We start from the raw sequence: 23184 nt of genomic DNA, 5'->3' as shown, positions 1-23184 counted from the left end.
ACCAAACCTTTTTAATTCATTGCTGCTCACGTAGACTCGGCGTGTATTTCGCGGACCCGGGCTTATCTCGACCGTTTCCTTGGTGATTTCGCACCGCGTTGCGGACCACGCAATTTACGGCACTGGCCGACTCCAGCCAACTCGTTTTCGTTAAGATCACCGCGCATACGCCTGCCGGCTACAACCTCACGTAAGTGTAGACTAGAATTTAGGATCAAGCTCATTGAGCCCTCCTAAGACAATTAACTTTCGGCGCTGGCCGTCTCCGGCGAACTAGTAATCACGTCCCCGCGAGACTGCCGCGGCAAATTCACAGTGTTATGTTAGTGTCGTGTTTTGTTTTGTAATCAGAGTGTGTTAGTGTAATTGTACAACGGCTCAGATGCCGCATAGCGCATTATCATAGCTTTTAGAGCAGTTCTGCCACCGCGTAGTGTATGTGTAGGGAGTACAGCGTACCCATGCGTACCACCGGAGAAGTCCGTGGATTAAAGCCAATTTAATATAAACTGTGTCGTCTACGATTATTCCGCACCATTCCGTCCTCCACCCGGCCGAGCGGCCTCACAACCAAGTAAGGAAGTTCAGGTTAGACTTCAAGCCGTGTACATGGCGAAGCACGCGGGGCAGAGTACCCACGACCCACCATCAACGGCCTAGTGAACAGCAGCACCGCAACGCCCGTAGCGCCTGTCAGGTACTTCCCAGGCCTTCCACAGTGTCAACTAAATGTTAAAGTTTTTAACACACCTATTTATTAAGCTATTTTGTTTACATATATTGAAAGTGTCATTTATTATATTATTTTAATATGGAATTTTTAAGCTAATCAGAGATATTAAAAATATGTGCAGTCAAAAAATCATAGAGCCAATAAATAAGAAAAGTGCATTGGTAGAACGCCTAATGGATAGAGAATTTAATATAGAATTAGATAAAAATGTAGCATAGTCAAGGGGGATTTTTTTTGTTAAAAACTTGTGTCACACAAAGAGATAATGTGTTTGTGTTTGGAGAAAAATGGTTATCTGGTGAAACAGATGTTAGGGTGGTTTTGGATGGACAGTGCATTTGATCACGAGACATGTTGTGTGAGTTGTGATGATTTTGCAGTGCCCAGGTACTGTTTATTTTTACCTATACAGGTAGGTTTTGCCTATACATGTAGTTGTGTAGTTTTACTGGAGGATATCCTTGGATAACATTTCGGGATAATTTGTAGTACAAGGATGGGAATGGGATATCTGATGGTTGCAATTTAATGAATAATTATTTTAAAAAATCCCAAAATCAGATAATACTTTTTAGGTTTCTAAAACTTAAGGTACCTTCGAGAGGGTCTGGATAAAAAAAAAATTCAATTCTGTGTACAGTGAAGTTTAGATGCGACATATTTTTTGAAAAAAATTTTTAAAGCTCAAATTTGTTTATATTTTTTATAAAATAATAATATAAAACCACATTCTTCTATTTCAGCCGAACATAACCCTTTCAATCCCACTAAAAATTCTAAAAGAAATTTCTTAAATATTTACTGTTATTAATGCTGATGACACTTTTATAGAAGTATTTTAACATACATCAACAGTAGTGTACATATCTACATTAGTGACTAACCTATAATATAGCCAATATTGAAAAAGAAAAAAAAAATTTCATGCGAAAATTAGCTTACCAAGCTAATGCAACAACCATATTACCTTGTGCAATTTCAAGTTTTCTGTCACTTAAGCTGCTGGTGCTGTTACATGGATAGTAGGAGAGATTGTTCAGTGTACTCAGTATGCTATGGACCAATTCTTCACTATCTTGTATAGATTTTCGGCGCAATAAGCTCAGAAGAATATCCAGCAATTGGCCATCTTCCTGGAAAATTCGAAACATTTATTAATATATTTTGAATAATTATTTACCACTATAAACACTTTTTTACCATTTTATATAACTTTAATTTAATCACCATTATAAATATTTCATGTTAAATAAACAAAGAATGACTATTAAGAAAGAGCTAGCATGATACTCTCTTCCTTAAAACATATATCAAAATGAGTTATTTATAATATAAAGTTTCTTGAAAAAATACTAGCACTATAAACTTTTATAATAATATATTATAGCATTAAAAATCTTCATTTATTTTACATAAAATTATAATTGTCACTAAAATAACTTTTATTCATTTATTTATAACTATCAATATTAGTACACAATTTACATTATATCCTTATGCATTTCGCATGTGCCATATATGAAATGTAGCTATATGCACTATTCCTGCAGCTATTTGATAATGATACCTTTTCATTAATCCAATATGGCTGGTGTAGCACATTAAAAGATTTCCTGATGTAATATATGCACAATATGGAATGATGCCTTAGGTACACCATGCCTACACATTTGAACCCAAGATGGTGGTTACTGAATCCATTATGATGGCTATAGCACCGTAACATATTTCATCGTGTGCTGTTGCACATAAATCAATGCATACCTTAGGCACAATGTGCAAGCATAGTAAGGACAAAAGGCAATTCCTCCTTCCAGACTACTCTTGCAATGCATATGGTGGTCAAACATTTGTGAGTAATATCCTAGTGGTGCTCTCTACCAGAACCTTTTTTCAAAATTTTAATGTGGCACCCGTTAGCTACTTCTTTTTTTTTTTATTTAAAAATTGCACTCTCTACCTGGCAACACCAGTAAGTTACTTACGATTCCCTGATGCCTAACATATAAAAAAAATTTGTGAGCATGTATGGTTATTTTTTAAATTAATTATTTTCCAACTGACCTCTTAGCCAAGTGACTAAAATCTCCACTTTGTAACCTCAACATTATCTGCATCCTTCAGTTTGCTCCCGAACCAATGTGGTTTCTGTACAAAATAAATACATTCGGCAACACCAGCAACACCTATTTCCTAGCTTTGGAACTAATATGGTGGCCGACAGCAGACGACCAAATGGCCACCTACTGTAGACAACACAATGATCATGTACTGCAGATGACAACCATAGTTCTGGCATGTAGTACGATAATTCCATGGTATTTCCTACTTAGTTACAATAAGTGTACCATAATTTTTTCCCTAACTGTCAGTGTACTGTTGAAACAGGGAAAAATGTCCCATGCTCCCTCTACTCATATGGTTTCACCAATGTTGATGTCATTGTATGAATTAAGGTCTCCTCTAGACGACTGTATAATAAATTCAGACGGTAGTGTTGGAGCTGTTAGCTTCAAGATCGCATAAAGTGTCAGCGTAGCTGACATCAGTATCTTCGATGATGATGTTACAACTTAGATTTAACTTGACATTGACAATGCTGATTGTCCAAAAAAACATACTATATACTGAAGAGAGCAGATTCACATTCTGCCTAACAACAGGAGAACTGAGGACCCTGCCATCTGATCCCCGTGTATATACTCATAGTCACTGGTATAATATATGGGATAAAACATCAACCAATTACATTATTTTGAGTATAATTTTTTTGGGCATGTGTCGTTTTGCTTAAAGGCATTTTGCCTAATTGTAGGCAAAACGCCGTTTAGCAAAATGCAGTTAGGCAAAACGCCGTTAGGCAAAATTCCGTTAGGCAAAACACCGTTAGGCATAACATCGTTAGGGAAAATGCCGTTAGGCTGATCGCCATTAGGCAATTCGCCATTAGGCAAAACGCTTTTTCCTCTTTTAGGCAAACCATTAGGCAATTCGGCATTAGGCAAAACGCCATTAGGCATATCGCGGTTAGGTGAATCGCTGTTAGGCAAACTGCTGATAGGCAAAACGCCGATAGGCAAAACGCCGATAGGCAAAACAAAGTTAGGTTAGGTTAGGCAAAATGCCGTTAGGCAAATCGCCATTAGGCAAAACGTCGTTGGCCAAATCGTAGTTAGGCAAAACGCCGTTAGGCAATTCACCATTAGACAAAACGCCGTTAGGCAATTTGCCATTAGGCAAAATGCCATTCAGCAAATCAGAGTTAGGAAAAACACAGTTAGGCAGAACTCCGTTAGGGAAAATGACATTAGGCAAATCGCCTTTAGGCAAATCGCATTTAGGCAAATAGCCGTTAGGCAATTTGACGTTAGGCAAAACGCCTTTAGGCGAAATGACTTTAGGCAAATCGCCCGTCACTCATTTTTTTCAGTTTCATTTTATTTTGTATTAATTTTATTTAAAAACTGTTTCACCAATCATGTTCACACATTGCTCCATTATGCTATGTATGGCTCCAATGGCTCCAACTAACTACGGTTGCCTGAAGTTTCATTAGGCTCCAACTGGCTACAAATTCTCCAAATGACTACGATTGTTCCAATGACAACAATAACTCCAATGGCTACCGTTCCTCCAATGGCTACAATCGCTCAACTTGTTACAATTGCTCCAATGGCTTCAGTTTCATGTTTTGATTAGTTCAATTATAAGAACTAAGCTGGTACCGTCAATAATTGTAAGTTGCAAGCAAACTTAAAATACGTTACACATAACTAAACATAAAAAATATAAACTATTGTTAACAAAGAGTTATTTTAATAAGTACAGAATTGAAATGAAGAAGGTATTGTGAATTAGGCATTCAAATTAAGTATCTTAAAAGCATGCGTGCACAATATAATATCACCCATATGCTAAAGAATTCAGCCAGTGGAGAGAGCAGTAGTACATTTGGAAACTAATACGATAAAAAAAACACATATTGAGAACACATTCGCTAACTGTGCTGCAGGTTAAGCATGGTTCAGAATTGCAAATGGATCAAATGTGAGGCAAAAGCTTTCTCCAAGTTTTAAAAAGAAGTCAAAAACATTTACTATCTTACTTTCACACTGGAGGATCCGCTCTTCATTGACATGTTGCATTTGAAGTCCCATGCCAGTTTGTTTCCCACGATGGCATTAATGCTCATATTTGCAATGATACGGACAGTCTGAAAACACACAAAATTGTTAAAAAAAATCTTTTAGCTTAAGCTATTGCATGCCAGCTATTAAGATATGTTATACAAGTCCCAAATAAATAGTTTTCTTAAATACAAAAGCTATTAGAAGAGAAGTAAAATTGACTTTTGTACTTGTTAAGGTCTGTCCAAAAATGTAATTGGTATGCTACTGTACAACAATTTGAAGTTTACAGATGACCAATTGTGTCTAATGTAAGCTCCAATGTGCTGGGAAGGACGTCACAAACAAACAAGCAAAAAATGTATATGTATTCTGAAAATAAAGTGAGAAACAAAATGTTAGAAAAATGGAATTAGGGTTCACTTACTTTATTCGCATAGTCGTGCCTATCAGAAATAGTTTTATAAATGTTGATAAGCACGAAACAAAATAAATAAATTGAAATCATAAAAATAGTTACAAATATATTACAGATAACCATCATCAAACATGCACGGGCACATTATGTGAGGATGTTTACAGATTCATATAAAACCATTTAAATGTTGTTATACTAAACAGTGGTAACACTTATGCATTATAACCTGTTTCTCAAATTTTGCATATGACAGGTAACAATAAAAATATTGATAATATTTCAAATAAAAAACACAACTAATTGTTTTAGGATACAAGTAGGGGGAGCGCGTGGTTCTGGCTCATTTAAAAATTGATACAAGTAATCCAGTTGAGCAAGTCTCCTTGCCTAACTCTCACTACTCCTTCTAGTCACCCCACACAAATGGATCCAGGCATTTAACTCCCTCCACCTCCTTTTCGACCTTAACATGCTGGTGTCATCTACAGTAGATAGCTGTTTTGTTGTCTGCTGTTGGCGGTCATCTTGGATAACAACACTGTTGGTTCCGAGGATTGTTGGTATGTGTTTCCCGTTTCTCCAATGATATTTATTTTGTACAAAAATCTTGAGTTTGGTGGCTCAGGATAGAACAATCATCTTAAAGGTCCATCCCGAGGTTAGAAAGCAGAGACCTTAACCAGTAGGCTAGCAGGTCAGTTAAGAAATAATTAAATTAATAATTAACATATACTTTCAAATAATGTGTTGAGATTAGTCCTGGGGTATCTTTAGTGGTAGTGTTGTTTGCCAGGGGCAACATCTTTAGTTACAACTATTATTTTTAGAAGATACCATCTTTAATTCCATCAGTGGTTGCGGCTGCCAGAGAATGTCACATTTAAATTTCAAAAAGTATCTTGTAGAGCAAGCCACTGTTGGCCATTTTTGATGTAGGAGTCGTCTACTAGGTAGTGCAAGTAATGCTTCACCCCACCGACCCATCATAATGGATCCATAAAAAGAATAATCTTGGATTCAAATGTGAGGGCACGATGCACCTAATGAATTGTTAATTCTCTAAGAATGACATTGCAGTACTGCCATGATGTAATTTCTTCCTGGACCCAAATACCTAACTTGCTTTTTCTTAACATCCTAGCCTAATTTATATATATTTTTTATTTATAATTCTTTCCATTTAATTTTTTATTTATCCATACATAAACACACTGCAAGTTACCCACCATTGCTGCTGTCAGGGGGTGATGTAGAATCTCCCCGATTCCCAAAACCGATTCTGCTTCTCCTCTGAGAGTCGTATGAAACCTCCAGTGATATACATGCCCTCCTTATGATCGGAGGGCTATCTGGATTGAAGGCACGAACATTGATTCACTGCCTCCCCAAAACATGCACTGGATATGCATAGTCTTCGAGCAGGGTCGTAGGAAATCTTCAGTGATTCACCAGTTCTTCCCCTCTGGGAAGAACTGGTAGAAGGCACACAACAGCACTTTATTGCCTCCCCGAACTTGTATCACTGGACACTTTAAATATGCATTTGGAAATAAAATTGCAAAATCATTTTAAATACTACCTGCTTTCATGTTGCAATTATTTAATCCTGTTGCTACAGCGAAGTAGTTTTGATAATCCATTTTTAATATTTTGACATGCTTCAACTGGTAGCATTATTTACTATTGCTAACATGATTTGATTTCAATTTTAATTTAACATTATTATGTGTTGTAACTGCTAGCCATTGATATTTCTCATTCATTTTTATCACAAACGTCTGTATCTCTCGTATATTATGTGAGTAGGTTGCTTTAATTATGTGTTGTTTTACAGTCTACCACAATGACTATGGAGAACATTCCAAACGAATCTGTGGCATCACTCTTCACCAAAGAGGTGGAAGAGAACTCTGTCTCTGCAGAGCAAGGCATGCCTACTGAGTTAGTAGTCAGCTTCTGGGAGGAGGCCTCTCGAAGACCAGAAAACCGACCGGCAGTGGCGTAGCGTGCCATCTCGGCGCCTGGGGCGGGAAACCCATTTTGCCGCCCCCATTCTATAGGTGCTTAGTTAAAATTAAATTTCACATGCAATGAGGTACCTTTTATTGAAGTTAAAATAGGATGAGCGGTTTTACAAGCGGATTCTACGGGCCTTATGAGCAGCGAAGTCAGAAATAACTTTGTCAAAATAAATATTAGCAGCCAATTCTTGTTCAATCGACAATATAGTCAAGTTTGATAGTCTATCGGAGTTATGTTCTTATATATTTTTAACGCCTTTTTGGTAATTATATTTAATTTTCGGAGCTCCGAAGTATATGATCAAATTATAATTTTTCGGGGGAATTGTTAAAGTATTTTTTTAGTATTATTATATAGCTATTTTTATAAGTAGTAATAGGGTATGTATTTTATGATGGATGCACCGATTTGTGATGAAACGATTTTATGATATATATATATATATATTAAATGTTGTCATATAAATTTTGTGTCTTTTTAACTTGCTGCCTCCTCTCACTGTTCGCAACCTTATTAGTATTTTTTAAGCCTGCTATTAGTTTGGGTTTTAATATTTTTTTGGGTTTACCTGCGCCCGCGGTACGGGGCAATATATGAGTTTTACTGTGTCCCGGTTTGCGGAAGTTGTTTGGTTTGCCCTGGGTTAAGGTCAAACTTTACAGTACAATGCGTAGTACTAAATTCAATGAGTGCGAAAGAGAGGCATCGACACGGGCCGACGCGTGAAACAAAACATTTTGTATGAGTAATTAACATAATAAGGAGTGCCGCTCAACTCGGCACGCGCGCGCCGGGCGGCGCGGCGTGATGCGATGTTGCAGTTCCTATGTAAACAAACAAACGTTATAAAGAGCTCTGTCAGTGATTTCGCAGTTTTTCTTTTAAATAAATATTAAAAAATAGTTGGTGCGCAAAATTCTAGATAAAAATGGAACATTATAGTGTGTCTGACACATGTAATGAATGAATCATAGATCAGATCTCAACCCGCTTCACTGGCCACCCGCCCCCGCGGGCTGCCGCCCGGGGCGGGCCGCCCCCTCCGCCCCAACCACGCTACGCCACTGCCGACCGGATTACAACAATCTGGTCTGTGTGAAGCAATTGGTTTGCCAGACACTTTGGCATGTTTCCTTGGGGAAGTGCTCCCAAATGTGAAGGTGTTCTGCAGCTACCACTGTGATTTCCTAAACCACCTCAGCTGAAACCTCTACGATCAACACCTAAGGTATTGGCTCTATGAAAAGGGAGATAAAATGTTGAAAACAATAATAACAAAATTGATGATAATTAATCTTCTTGTGCCACCTAGATTGTTTCACTAACATCATTACTGAAGTTTTGTGTACTCATAAAGGTTATGTGAAAATACCAAAAAAAAATTACCGGTTTCATCAAGATGGATCGCTTTGTGCCTAAGACATGCACTATTGAGCCTTTAGTACTTTCTTCAAGAGTCTTTCACCACTTCAAGAGAATAAGAAGAGAGATAGTCTGAACTTCACAATTAAATATTTTTTATTTAATGCTGTAAAAATACCTATATAATATCTAACATATCGCAAACCGAGAATAATAGGGCCACATCTCAACAACAAATTTTTTTTACATTTTTGTATATTTGTAATGTCTATGGCTATATCTATTCGGTATAACAAGGCCATATATGTAGTACAATAAATATTTACCTGAGATGAGATATGTCCTTATTACATTTTAGATTTGTAAAACAGAAATCAGAATAATATAGCCACATGTTGACATGCGGCCTTATTATTCGTACAACTGAGGGTGGGTTGGAATACACCATGGCCATATTTTGACTTGTGCCATAGAAACAGTGCCGACATTATGAACTTCCTGATTGCTGAGGCTAAGAATAAACTTTCAATTATTCACTCTCCTGTAAAATGTAGTTTTTTTGAGATGTGGCCCTATTATTCTCGGTGTGCGATATAACACTTTTATTAAATAGCAATAACACTACAGCATAATGAGAAAAAAACACTTAAAAACTAATGCTTGTTGAGATAACGGAATACACATACCTAAAAATTTCTCTCCCTATAAAAATATATGTAATTTGTTTTATTTAATAAATAAAGTAAACTATTAGTGAAGGAGAGTAAGAGAACTAGCACTATAACAGTTAGAACTATAATTAAGATGTAGCAATGTAACTGAGATCTGGCACTATAACAGCATATTTTATCACTAATTTAAAGACATAACATTTAAGCAATAAAAAGCTCTGAAACATTCTTATACCTTTCATGCATGCATCTAATGCATTCAAAATAATGTTTGTATGTTTCCTCTTTACCTTTTCCTGAATATATTTTGGCAGGTGTAGCCCATATTCTCAAAAGATTTCATCATGCACTCTAAGCAAACATCTAAAACACAATATGGAATGATTCTTACGACACATAGTACCAACACATTTAAATCCAAGATTGTCCATTTCCTGAATCAAATATGGCTGGTGGAGGACATGTGACTGAAAACTTACCTTATACACTCTATGCATGTCACAGGATGATTACTTAGGTGCATTGTGCCTACACATTTGAATTATAGATAGTGCCCTTTCTAAATACATTGTAGTGGGTTGGTGGGGTGGAGCATCACTAGCACTCTCTAGCAGATGACTATTGCATTAAAGATGGCTGACTGTGGTATGCTCTTCCATATTATTTTTGAAATTTAAATTTTGTACCCTCTGGCAGTCATCACTGGAATTAAATTTGGTACACTCTACCAGCATTAGTTGGAACTAAAGATGGGGCCCTCAGCAGACCACACTACCAGTATGGATTCAAAGATGCTCTTAACATACTTACAACACAATAATTGAAATCAAATATTTATTTATTTATTTCCTTTTATCTTAACAAACCTCTTAGCTAAGTGGCTAAGGTCTCTGCTTTCTAGCATTGAGATGGACCTCTATGCTGATTGGTTGATCCTGAGCCACCATACTCAAGATTTTTATACAAAATAAATATAATTACCGAAACTGGCGACACCAATCTGCAATCCTCGAAAACAACAGTGCCGTCATCCAAGATGGCCACAGACAGCAGACGTAACCAGCATACCACACAGGAGAAGGAGATGGAGAGAGTGAAACAACTGTATTAATTTGTGTGGGATTACTAGGAGGAGAAGTTAGGGGTGTGAAAGGAGGCTTCATCAAGTGGATCCCTTTGTGTTTTTTTTGACATGAGCCAGAACTGCTCTACTCTCACCACTGATGCATAGGGATTTAAAACTGTTATGCATGCTCATTTTGACCCTGGGTGCTGGGCAAGGACTGGGATGATCAGCCACCATCTCGAATTTTGATGTCATGGCCACCATATTTCATGACCTCGACCACGAAATTGACCTTGGCTGCTATAATCGATGACCTTGAAACTAGCTACAAGCTTGGATTCCGCCATTTTTAATTCTGCCATCTTGTATTCTAGAAACATTTTGCCATATTAGATTTTAGAACATTTACTCATCTATGATTCAGCAATTTGGTTTTAGTTTGCTGGAGCCCGCAATTTAGTTTTCATTCACTAAATGCCACTTTCTTCGTTTATGTTGTTTGTTCCTAGTGTGTGCCAGCATCGCATTGTTTCATGCACATAAGATCAATGTTCCACTACCTACCAGTGTTATTATGGCACTTGTATACACATTAAATAAATTTGTTTAACAAAATACAAAGGAAGTGAGGTAATTTGAACCATGACAGGTCAGACATCTGGTATGTAAAATTTAGTCTGTTGACCAGATGGTCATTCTGACATATACCAAACAAAGAATCAAATAAGATATACATAAAAATTACACATATTCCGCTTGTTGTTTTTTATATGAGTTAATATATATTTGTTACTAGAAGCACTATTATCGCTTGTTGTACACGTCACCTGCTAGAGTGTAATACTGTCATCTTTGTTTACAATGCTTGCTACTAGGAACTATGGTGTCGCGTAATGCACACATCGTTTACTAGAATGCCCTACCACCATATTGGTTTATATATTAACCGTCAGTGTGAAGTAGTGTTAATCATCAGATCGTTAGCTGCTGTTGTGTCTGCCATCTTGTCGACCATTCACCGCCATGTTGAAAATTTGTAATGATCAAAGAAATATTCCAATGTCAAGAATGTAGGCCAAGCATCTCCACAACACCAGGGCTACAGTATGTGCATAACTTACAATATAAACTGTATTACAATCATAAAGACAAAAAAAATCTATGAATTACAAGAACCAAATTATTAAAAAAAATTACTAATCATATTCAAACATTGCTCTAACTAGCTCCAATGCTTCAAATTCATTTCGCTCCATATGGTTCCCAAAGCTTTAATTATTCCAACTGCTCCAATCGATCTGTCAGGTTTCAATGACTCCAATCGACTTCATTTGCTGCAATTGCTCCAATAGCATTTGGTCTCCAAATTCTCCCACTACTCCGACTGCTCCAAATACTCCAATTGCTCTAACTGCATTTGGCTCCAACTGTTCCAATTTCATTTGGCTTCAACTGGTTTCAACAACTCTAATGTATTTCTCTCAATTTTATTAGTTATTGACAGTTTTTTACAGCCTTAAGGTTGGGTTTGGAGAAATAAAACCATATTTTAGTAAATTCAAATTTTTTTCAATTTTATATAAATGAAGAATATGTGTGTAACCCGCATTTCTTAGTTCATGAAGTATAGTCCATGTTTCTTTGGGATTGATAAATTTTCGGCATTTTGTAAAGAAAGTATAAGTCTTAACCTATCGACCAAAGTTTATTTAGTAGAGAGGTTTAGCGGAACTTTGCGTACCAAAATGTAGCGACAGTTCGTGGCTAACGGAACATAAAAGTGATGGGATATCTTGCCAAAACAAATAAGTGTATACAATTCCACTGTGAATTCTACTACGAAAATGAAGCCCAAATATGTAAAGGACAGTCACCTGCCTGTGTTTCCCAGCACAAAGATGAACGATTCACGAAAGCATAAAGCTAAATTTGATGACATTGTGCGGATCTCCAATCGGAAAAGTGTCTTAGAGAAAGATTTTACTGCGAATTGGAGTCCAAAACTTTTACGTGTGGCCTACATTCGCGAATCGGAGCCTAGGGCTTACTACCTCGAAGATTTGGACCACAAGCCTGTTCGTGGTGGCTTCTGTCCCGATGTATCTCGACATGTATTTGGTGCTGAAGAGTCTTAAATGAAGAAATGGATGATCCTACATTAAGTGATGTGGCTTCCAATTATTTCGTGGGTAGCAGATGCAGATATCGATAAATGCTAAACACCTTAGTAGTATGCTTGTCTGTACTTGTAATAGCGTAGAATTTATATGATAAATAATGTTTGTAAAATGTGTTTTCTAATTGCTTGAACTTAATTTTATGCTAAAATGTAAAATTGAGCTGATAGGTATCTAATTAAATAAATATTTTAAGCTAAAATAATGTTTTTTGCATCGAACAATTAATTATCAAACCAAGTATTGAAATCGAACGAATCAATCGCTATATTAATAGATACGTTTTTAATGATATTTCCGAATAGTTACAGATTAAAAAGATGATGGTCAAAATGGCGGACAAGATGGTGGTTGATGCAATGGTCTGGTGGTTGACACTATTGATTTCTAGCGGGTAAAATTAATCCAAAATAGTGGCAGCACACTCTAGCAGATATAAACAAGTTGGTGGATCTAAGATGACTGTCATGATGTCATACTGGTTGGAATAACACATATTCATTGGTATAAGTGGTGGGGAATCAGTCTGTTGGTAGCCTCCATAGAGGAATGACCCATCGCCATTTTTCTTTGCTCTCGCTGGGTTTGAACAGAGGAGTCCACTATAATTTTTTATTGTAATTGCAATTCAATATTTTTTAATAAGTTTCCTTTTTTCCTTATTTTTTGATAATAATTACGGATTTTCAAGGTGGCGGTCATAATATAATACAAAATTACAGAATAAAATTTGGTGGAAAGTCCTACAAAACAAAATGAAGGCTCTGATATCATAATTAAAAATTGTGGAATTCAATATGGTAGAAATGACATCACAACCATAATGGCGGTCCCCACAATCACAATCCTTACCAAGAACCCAGCCCCTGGAACTAAGTTTATTTTCTACCTACTGTTATTTTTAAGAATTTTAGTTAATTACGCAACACGTAAACATTTAATATATGAATTAACCTATTTGCTGCAACCACTCTTTAGAAGAATATAAATAAATAAGTACCATTTTTCTGTCTTGTTAAATTCCAATTTAATTCCAGCATTTACTTGGAGCAAATATTGTGGTCTCTCTATGACACACAGTGTAAACTAATAATGGCTATGCCCATAAACATGTTTTAAATAAATCTTCCCCACTGCAAGAATAATTTAAAGAACATGCAAGAACTAATAATCTAAAAAGCTTTACATTGAATTATGTTATACCTTAACTGTAAAACAATTGAACTTCCTTACCTTTATAATTACATCTTCAACAGAGCCACTTGAGCCAGCATTATGTTGAGCATTATTACTCGGGCCTTTTGGTGAGTCAACCATTTCTTGGTCTTTTTCCAAATAAATAATTAGAAGACCCAGAAGTGAATTCATTGCACCTTCTTCACTGAAGAACTATAAATAAAATATATAGATATTTTGAGTAAGTTTTTTTAACACTTTTATGAATAAATTATTTGAAAAATAGTTTTTTTAGCACAAATTTCATATCCATAACTATTAATTGTTCTGGTTACCAAGAGAATATTACAACCATCTATACACTAGAACCAATGTACAAAAAAAACTTATTCTCCATATTAGTGCTTATCATCTCATCAACATCAGGATACTAAGAAACTAACAAAAGAATCAAATTGCATATTGCAAATAACCATTATAACAGACGCCTCTTCCTTAACATCATATTGAGTTGAAAATTCATACATAGATAGACAAGGCTTAGGAGGTCCGTGTAACCAAACATTCCCAGACCAGAATGAGACATTAATTTTATATTCAAAACAGTTAAGCACTAGACACACATCTGACTTATCATTAAACCATGATCGATGTTCCAGCTCAATCAACATACATCTTTTAAATTTTTAAAATGTCATGTTAGTATTAACACAGTTTGAATATATATGACGATGATTATTGTCATCAACAATCATATTTTGCATTATCACAAAGTTACTGTTTTGGAACGCACGAGAATATCTTTCTACACTAAATAACAATTGAATACATTGCTTCTTCTCACAAGCAACTTCAACGAAAATTAACACAGACTTAGGCCAAGCATTATCACTAAAAAAGACCTCTTCATTGTCACTGTATGGAAAACATTTAAAGCCATCTACTGCATGTAGAATATGTGTTAAATATTTAATCTATAAACTGTAGAGTTTCAGAATACGTTCTACTATTCTACATTGGACTTGGCCACAATAGTTTATTTTTTGCTTGTAACAGAATTCATAACAACTGTTCCTAAATGGATTCAGTGGTGCCTTTTCTTTGATATAGGCATTAGACTAATCATTTGTGTCCATGAATCAATCCAGAGGGGGAAAAAGAATCATAAATATGATATTATTACGCCATAATTTTTATAATTTGTATGAAACAAGACAATTTTCGAAATATTAATATGACTCTAATGCACATTTGTATCTAACCTGACAAGCTAACTGGCTTTACGAATGTGATAGTGTTAACTAATTCACAATTGCCTGGGCATAATTATTTTCCTAGTTAATTTATGATCTAAATTATATATTAATGTTTATTTTAATATATTTACCTTTCTTCTTGCAGCATCACTTTTTGCCATTAGATTTCCAAGTGTATAGCCAAGTCTTACAATGATATCTTGATGTCCGGGGTACTTCAGAATAAGCTTGACAAACACTTTGAAAATATGATCTTGATTCACAATGGCTGCACAACACTCATCTTGTGCTGAGATAACGCTGAAATGAAGATACACATTTATTATTAAATATTGATGGAAAAGATATTGTGATACGGCTTTACATTGATGTTATCCATTGGCTAATACACGTTAAAAATGAAAAACCATTTAGTAAAAATTGATAACAAATGAGCAAAAATCAGATACAATACAAACAAAGACATAACAGTATTAAATTTTGAAATAACATTACAGAGAAATAGCAATCCAACAAACAGACAAACTATATCCTAGAGATAGCACATTTAATATTTATGTTGCTTATTGTATTTTTAAATTATTTTTTTCAACACTTTTTACATCAGAATCTGTGTAGCATGTGGATGAACTAGTTAATTTTGTGATTTATTTTGTGTTTTTTCTTAAATTTGTTTGACAGTTATTTGACTCCTTGGTTCTCTGGGGAATTCCTGTGTGTATTTTTGGTTATTTGCTATGCCTTGTTGTACATTATATATTTTTTGTTGATTCATGTTAGAAAATAGAAAACATCCATAAACAAAAATAAAGTCATTAGCCCCACTCCCATGACATTGTCACAAACAAACAGCTAATAATACTGTGGCTGGCTCAGCAATATGGAACCCCAGAAGCATAAAATATGATTCAAGAGAAAACATCACATGAGGCAAAAAATTAAGAGGTACAAATAAAAACAGCCTATATGCTCCTTGAGAAAACTGAAACACCTATATTTTCTCGTCACTAAGGTCTTAATCACCTTCGGAAAACTCTTCTAATAAACCTGGAAATGTTCACCATGCTTTCGATGAATTTTATTTACAAAATTCGTGTAAGGGTATTTCATAATTTGAAATTCTGGAGCACATGATCCTTTTTATACCATGTTACTGTCCAGATCAAAATTAAACATTCATGGATAATGGTTCCTAATTCTCACCACTTAAAAAAAATTATGCGACAAATTAATAGAATACTCCTTTTCAAAAACAGTTCATAGTCCCTAAAAGGAGCTTTAGTACTCTGGGATCAATTTATTTGATTTCACTATATACTGCTTGTAGCAAAGAGTCATCGTTCACTTGGTTTGGAGTCAAACCAATGGTGTGGTGGAACTTATTATTGTAGATATGTAAAACATCGGGAAAGAGCTTTAGCCACTTGTAATTTCCATGGGCTGAAAACTCACGAAAAAGATTTCAGAGATATGTTAAATCTATCAACCACAGTTGCTTGGATCTCACTGTTAATGTGAGTGGAATGATTTATTCTACTCACTTTGGATATTTTTAAAAGACCTTATATCTTTCAATTTACATCACATGGCAGCTTTAACCATAACTACCATCGTTTGTTTAGTTGAAATTGCATAGGAATATTTGCTATACACATACAGAGCTGTCATGATGTACTTCAAATCACTGTTTACACATGTATATAGAAGCATCTCCACTAAATCAATCTTAAATAGATTATGGAAGCAATAGGTCAATATTTATTTTTCCCTCACAGGGTTTGAACCAAATACTCCATGATGTAGGTGCATTTTTTTAAAAAAATTATTAATGAATTTTTTATGAGTTTTAAATTTTCCAATTTTCCAGTTTAATATTTACAGATTTTGATTTTGGTGGCTCCTACGATATAATCCAAAATGGCAGAATGTGTTTTATTAAAATTTTATTGATTACATTTGGTTTAATTTTTTTTCTATTTTAGCCGATAATAATTACGGATATTGGGGAATTTTTTATGAGTCTCTGTGAAGCTCATATGCAATGCTACGCTGAGCACTGCTCATTTTGCAATGTAGCCTGATTCATGTAGTTCTTCAAGGATAGCTAAGACCATCGCAATATATGAATTCCTTTTTTCAGTGTAAATTCAATGTTTTTTTTTTTTTTGCTGTAAAGTCAATATTTGGAAACAGTCTAATAATATCTTATTTTTCATGTGATGTGCTTTTATACAAATTATTCGTTGGATTATATCTTATAAAATAAGCATTGTGATCTCGAGAATTTGTCCGTATTGTTTACATGTAGATTCTGAATAAATACGTGGTTCTCGAAGGAATAACAATTTGAATAATCCAAAGGCAAGTTGTATTATTTCTTTGTTGACATAGATTATATTGTTCTGGTGAAAAAATACTTCTGTCTACATTTAAATGTTTACAAATACGGGGTGCGTTTTTAAAATAGGAAGGTTTTAAGTATGACTATCAAATTAACGACTGAGAAAACACTGTAGTTTTGACTGTACGATTTATTATATTTGAAATCCAGGGTTATTATTGTAAGCTACAAATAAATAAACGTTTTATGATATATAACGTTGCCACTACAAGTGATCGAAGAACATTCACAAGCTCGCTAACAGGCTTACCTGAAGGTGCGTGAAATGTTGCTGACAACATCGAGATCAGACGAGAAAAGATCCAAGGATGTGCACAGCTCAGCAACTGTGCCTGTTTCAATGAAGTTTAATAACATATTTTCTTCACCAGCCACATTTCGTAATGCTCCAGTCAATTGAAACAAAGCATGGTTTGTCTGTTCTGGGATACTTGCACTTTCCTGGCGCTGTGTAACATACAAAATAAGCAAAGTTAGTTAAAAAAATTGAAAGGTAATAAAATGGTTAATAATCTCCAAGTACCTAATGTTTATTTTCATGCAAATATGCTGTGTTTGCTTATACACATACTGTTTAAAGTAATCTAATTTAATAACCTATTCAGATATTTAAATTTTATTGTTTTCATATTTGCCTAGTGCGATCCATAAAAATGTACATTTTATGCTTAAAATTGGTTAAAATATTAAAGAAAAAAGTGTGTGCGTGGAGTCCACACGCAACAGGAGTGGAACTTCTTGCTCATTAGTTATAGATAAAGATAAATTGTAGATAAGTATTTCTAATTGAACAAAGATAATAATTGAGAATAGTAAGGATGCGGGTATTATCTAAAACAAACTGAGGAGACAGACACAAGCAGCATTACTAGAATGCAGTGACATCACTGCTGCGTCATTTCTACCTCCCCTCTTGCCATAAAAGTTTAGTATGCACCAGAAATTCAATTAAAGAAGCGCGCATAACACAAAGTAAATTTGTCAGGTAGAGAGTCCAATGTGCATGCATGCAGAAAACTCTATGAGAAGCCTTCTTTTCACAGATGAGAGAGCCAAACGCCTGATAGTGCATCTTCGGTTTTTTTTTGTTCATTGTAACTCATGATAACTAATGGTCAATTAGGTTAGGTTAGTTACATTATAAATACTTTAAAACATTATGGACGGTTGATTTGGTTAGGATAGCTACATTAAAGATACTGTGAAATCATGTAAACAAAAAAGCGAGCATTAACTTCGGGGAACTTCGGGTGTGGCTCTCTCGTCTGTGAAATGAAGGCTTCCCAAACTCTATAGCCATGAGCCGAAGTCGTCAAGATGGCGAACCCACGTGTGGCAGCATACACGCGTGCATGTTTCCCTAACATCGGGGGATGTACAAAGTGTTTTGGTGTGCCAAAATAAGCTTCATGGTAGTAAAACTATTCTGGAATACATTTTGTAAACTTGAATAATCATACCAAAATACAATAGCATCTTTAAAAAATACCTACAATTTAATAGCCAGGAAAATTGTGTCAGGACAAACATGGCATCAAAGATATTTAACAATTTGTTGGTTCTCTAAAGCATTACGAAAGTGACGCAAGTACGTTTCAAACTGAAGGTTGCAGTCCAACAGGTGCCGGCTTTGGAGTTGTTTTTTGACAAGAAAGTTTACTAAAATAATGCTCATCTTGTTAAAATTCATTAAACAGTTAAGATTATAAACTTTCCACACACGTTAGAAATTATACTTCTATGGCATTACTAAAATATTAACATGAAACATTAAAAAAATATATATATTATAACACTAAGTATCTTTGTATACTTTATGTAGTTTTTTTTTACTTAAACGACAAATAAGTCTGTAAATATTTCCTACATACCAATTTTAGCCTTATTGGACTGATCCAACATTATTACATAATTATTATATCATAATGTTATTTTAAAAAGTAAACAAACTTTTCTAGTGATGAGCTTCGAAACACGTTCCTTGAAGTTAACAAGTGCGCGTAATATCACTGCACCATTAGGACTACTAGAAGTTGGTAGGGGAAATATGTATTCTCATCATTGTAATGCCAGATTTCTTAAGTTTTTTTAAACTTGGTTTTTTTTTTTACTATGACTATTTTAGTTTACCAAATCTATTCCAGGGTAGTTTTACTATCATAAAGTTTAATTTGGCACATCAATACAGGTACAGTATGTACCCTAATTTTAACGAAAGTTATTATAAATGGGTTTATGTTGCTACATGTGGGTCTGCCATCTTTGTGTCACATTTCCGTTCATAGACTTCCGTTCCAGTTTTACGAAATTACTCCTACCAAATTCCGTAATTCGAGAGCTAAGATGTTTACGCATCAAAAATTTCAAGGATTATAACATTATGTAAAACTGTATACATGTTTCGTCAAAAATCTGTGTTTATTATACGTGAAAATCTCTTTCATGTGTAAAAAAAAATTTGCATTGTTCTAAAAAATTAATGTAAATATTTACATAAGAAATTCAGTTTTATCTAGCATGTATGCTTGAAAGTTTAAATTAGTATTTAATATTAAGAGTTTACTTCAGTCTTTCACTGCTGTTCTTGTAATCTGGTTTGAGCCATGACTTGGCGGTTTCTTTACTTTCGTACCTGTCTGCAGGCAATTTCAGAATATGTTGCACTAAAATGAAAGACATGAAGCATTAAGGCCCTAACCTGTCATTGGTTGTTCATGTGGACAATCAACTAGACCTTTCTTTGATTGATTCCTGTTATCGGAATTTTAACGAACTACAACTCCTTAACTGTCAAATATTTCTAGCTTTAAGTGAGGAAATCTGTTTTGCAATAAGTTGTAAAAACAAATTGTAAAATAAACAGTCTCCGGTGAAATAATTCAATCTATCCCATTTTTTTATTATATGTGCCAAAATGATTTTATTTGTTATTATTACTATTAAAAACTTTTTAATACTTAGTGAGGGTTTTATATTCTTGAAGTTATTATTAGATGTATAATTTAAGTTCTAAGAAAAATTGAATGTCTGATTGAAAATTATTACAAATAATAATAAATTATAATCTAGATTATTTTAGAGTTTCTTATCTCAAATGGCAAATATTAAAACATTTGTGTCTATTAGCCGTGTTAACATAAGCCAAACTGTCATTATTTAAATCTTACAAAAGTGTGTAAGTACACTTTATAAACAATGTTAACAGAAATAGCCTCTTTAACTCGTCAAATCCTAGAAAAAATACATATCTATTGTACAATAATTGGCCACATCATGTATGTAATAATCTTCTAATTAACATAATAATGTTCAAGTAAGCAAACAAATTTGTGGATTGTGTATTTTTCTAAAAATAAAAACAAGTAACCTGAACATTTACACAAAGAAATTCAAATATTTATATTATGTTCATAGAATTTTCGAAAATTTTAAAATTGCATAATTCTTTTCATTTCTTGTTCAGCCTGTCATCTGCATAGTTTTTGAACCAACTGAGATTTTAAAATTAAAAACAGATACTTATATACTAATTTCAGTAATCTATCAGCGAGTGTTAATTTTTAATTTTGAAAGATGCATGGCCAAGTAGTTCTGATTTTCAACAACAGATGTTGCCACATGTTGCGTGGAGGTAAATATTATTTACTGTTCATGTGGGATGCTTCGCTAGACCTCAAGCAGAAGGAAATTCTAGCATGATAATGTCTCTCAACTGTCTCAAGACATTGTAATCATCTTAGGGATGAATATTTTGTTCAATGTGTTGTAACAAGTGAATCACTATCATGGTTGACACTAAACCCCTCTACCATAAAACAAGATAATCAGACATGGCTGCATCCAAAGAGGCTGACATAACATCTCGTTTGTGGGACTAATGTATGTCTTGGTAGTAGTGATGGGTTAGTGTGACTAACAAGATGTTCACAAAAAAATATCATTCATAATTTTGTATGGTGCACAAAAATAACAAGAAGAATAAAACCTACCGACGCATTGATGATTTTCATGTGCAGTACCATTAGTTCCAAGATGCCCAAATGTATGACTTTCTCCAGAAGGACATTGTTCATTGTTAGGAACTTCAGGGCACCATATCCATACACACAGGCCTCAGCATCATCCAATGGACTGGCAGAGCCCAGTGCTTCAACAAACATTTCTAAAACATACAAAATTAAAATCAGTTTATTCCATATTTACCAAAGACTATTATCCAATTAAATGTTAGCATTAAAATAAGGGAAAAGGCCAGCTAAAATGCAAAAGATTGTTCTAGAACAGTAAATGGTAAAAATGTTACCAAAAAAACTAACAATTATTCAAGTCGTGGGCAGCCAAAACCTTACCCATCACCTCAGATATAGCTAAATATTGGTAAATCTATGACATGTTTGCATGTAAAAAAGACTACACAAGTCGAGTTTCCACCTCCTTAAGACCTAGCGAAATCCTACTTTAGCAACTGGAAAGAACATACTACATTCCACTTAAAATAGTGAATGCTTATTCAACAAAAAATAATTACTATTTGTCATGTGTACTATTATACTCAAGGTTAATGCTAGGTTGGATTCAGATAATATTTGAGATTGTTTCATAGCCCTATAGCTAAAAACATCATGACACGAAGCAAAATCTTTTGTTGAAAAGTAAAACTACTAAGATCACATATTTTCTTAAATGGAAAATTAAAACTTTTCAATGGATTATTAAACTATAAACAAATATAAACCTGTGATTATACCAAAAGCTATGAGTTGGCAATCAATTACAAGCGAATATGTATTCGGGATTGTTAGGCACAGTGGTGTCTAAAGATCATCGATATGGTATTGAAGCAATGTATTTTCCTTGAGAAAAATGTGAAGTGTCATAAGAGTAGAAAGTGTATGATAGGTCCTTTCCAAATACCTTTTAGTTTCAATCAGTGTCAGAAATATTTTGGTGAAAGTAATACCTCAAAAATTTATAAAAGACCTGTAATACCGGGATAAATTATGATAATACAAAATAGGAAGCTACAATTGAAAAGAATTGGAATGAAGGTGATAATGCTGATGCTAATATATTTTCTCAGATTTAACAATGAGTTGAAATTGAAAGCTGGCTAAAGGTTTAGAAAGAGAATGAAGATAAAAAAAGAATGTCACTTGGCGGGGTGGTAGGGGGGGGGGGGGAGAGAATAAAATCAATTTCTAGTAATTTACATGAACTTGAAAATAAAAAAAAGACCTTAAATTTGTTTAAGATCGGATAATAAGGGAGAGATATGAAATCAAAAAGTAGAAATGTCGTTGTAATAAAGGTGGAAATCGTAGAGCCAATTATGGTGGTGACGGTGACAATTGCTATGAGACAGGTAATAGCATTAAAAATTTAGGGCAAAAAGTTATATACGAACACTTAATGCCTGTTCACAAATCACTAAGTATCTGTCAAGTCCACAGTTCACACTACTCACTGAAACTAGGCTAAACAGTGGTTTGCCCTTAACCTCGCACCCATCCACACACACAGTCTTCTGCCCCTCTGTCACACACACATGGTCCCGTCGCACCATATCTGCGCCATTCGCCGAACTCGCACTTCACTCAACTCGCCTGTTGGAACTACCAGAGAGGCAGGCGTCGCCGCTTTTATACCCGTTGGCCATCTTTCTGGAACTGACTGGAGTGGTTGTGATGTATAGCGTCATCCTGGGCTGACCCTATGCTCGAAGCATCCAGAACAGTGGTGGATTATTAACTCCAAACTCCACTCCACGTGATGACC

General features: G+C 34.7%; 1 protein-coding gene across 8 annotated transcripts in view; it reads right to left on the bottom strand.

The window, feature by feature from the left end:
- LOC134529707 (armadillo repeat-containing protein 2) overlaps positions 1 to 23184 on the bottom strand; it is a 103122-nt gene that overhangs the window by 28187 nt on the left and 51751 nt on the right. For all 8 annotated transcript variants that reach the window (XM_063364076.1, XM_063364077.1, XM_063364078.1 and 5 more), the window contains 6 exons: positions 21399 to 21571; positions 17660 to 17856; positions 15140 to 15308; positions 13810 to 13965; positions 4839 to 4946; positions 1701 to 1866 (listed from right to left, as the gene is read on the bottom strand). In XM_063364076.1, coding sequence (XP_063220146.1) covers positions 1701 to 1866; positions 4839 to 4946; positions 13810 to 13965; positions 15140 to 15308; positions 17660 to 17856; positions 21399 to 21571 — 969 coding nt within the window. The remainder of the gene's footprint in view (positions 1 to 1700; positions 1867 to 4838; positions 4947 to 13809; positions 13966 to 15139; positions 15309 to 17659; positions 17857 to 21398; positions 21572 to 23184) is intronic.

Source organism: Bacillus rossius, chromosome 2 (assembly GCF_032445375.1).
Source record: "Bacillus rossius redtenbacheri isolate Brsri chromosome 2, Brsri_v3, whole genome shotgun sequence".
In the NCBI taxonomy this organism is placed as follows: domain Eukaryota; kingdom Metazoa; phylum Arthropoda; class Insecta; order Phasmatodea; family Bacillidae; genus Bacillus; species Bacillus rossius.
This window is presented reverse-complemented; position numbering and strand designations above follow the sequence as displayed.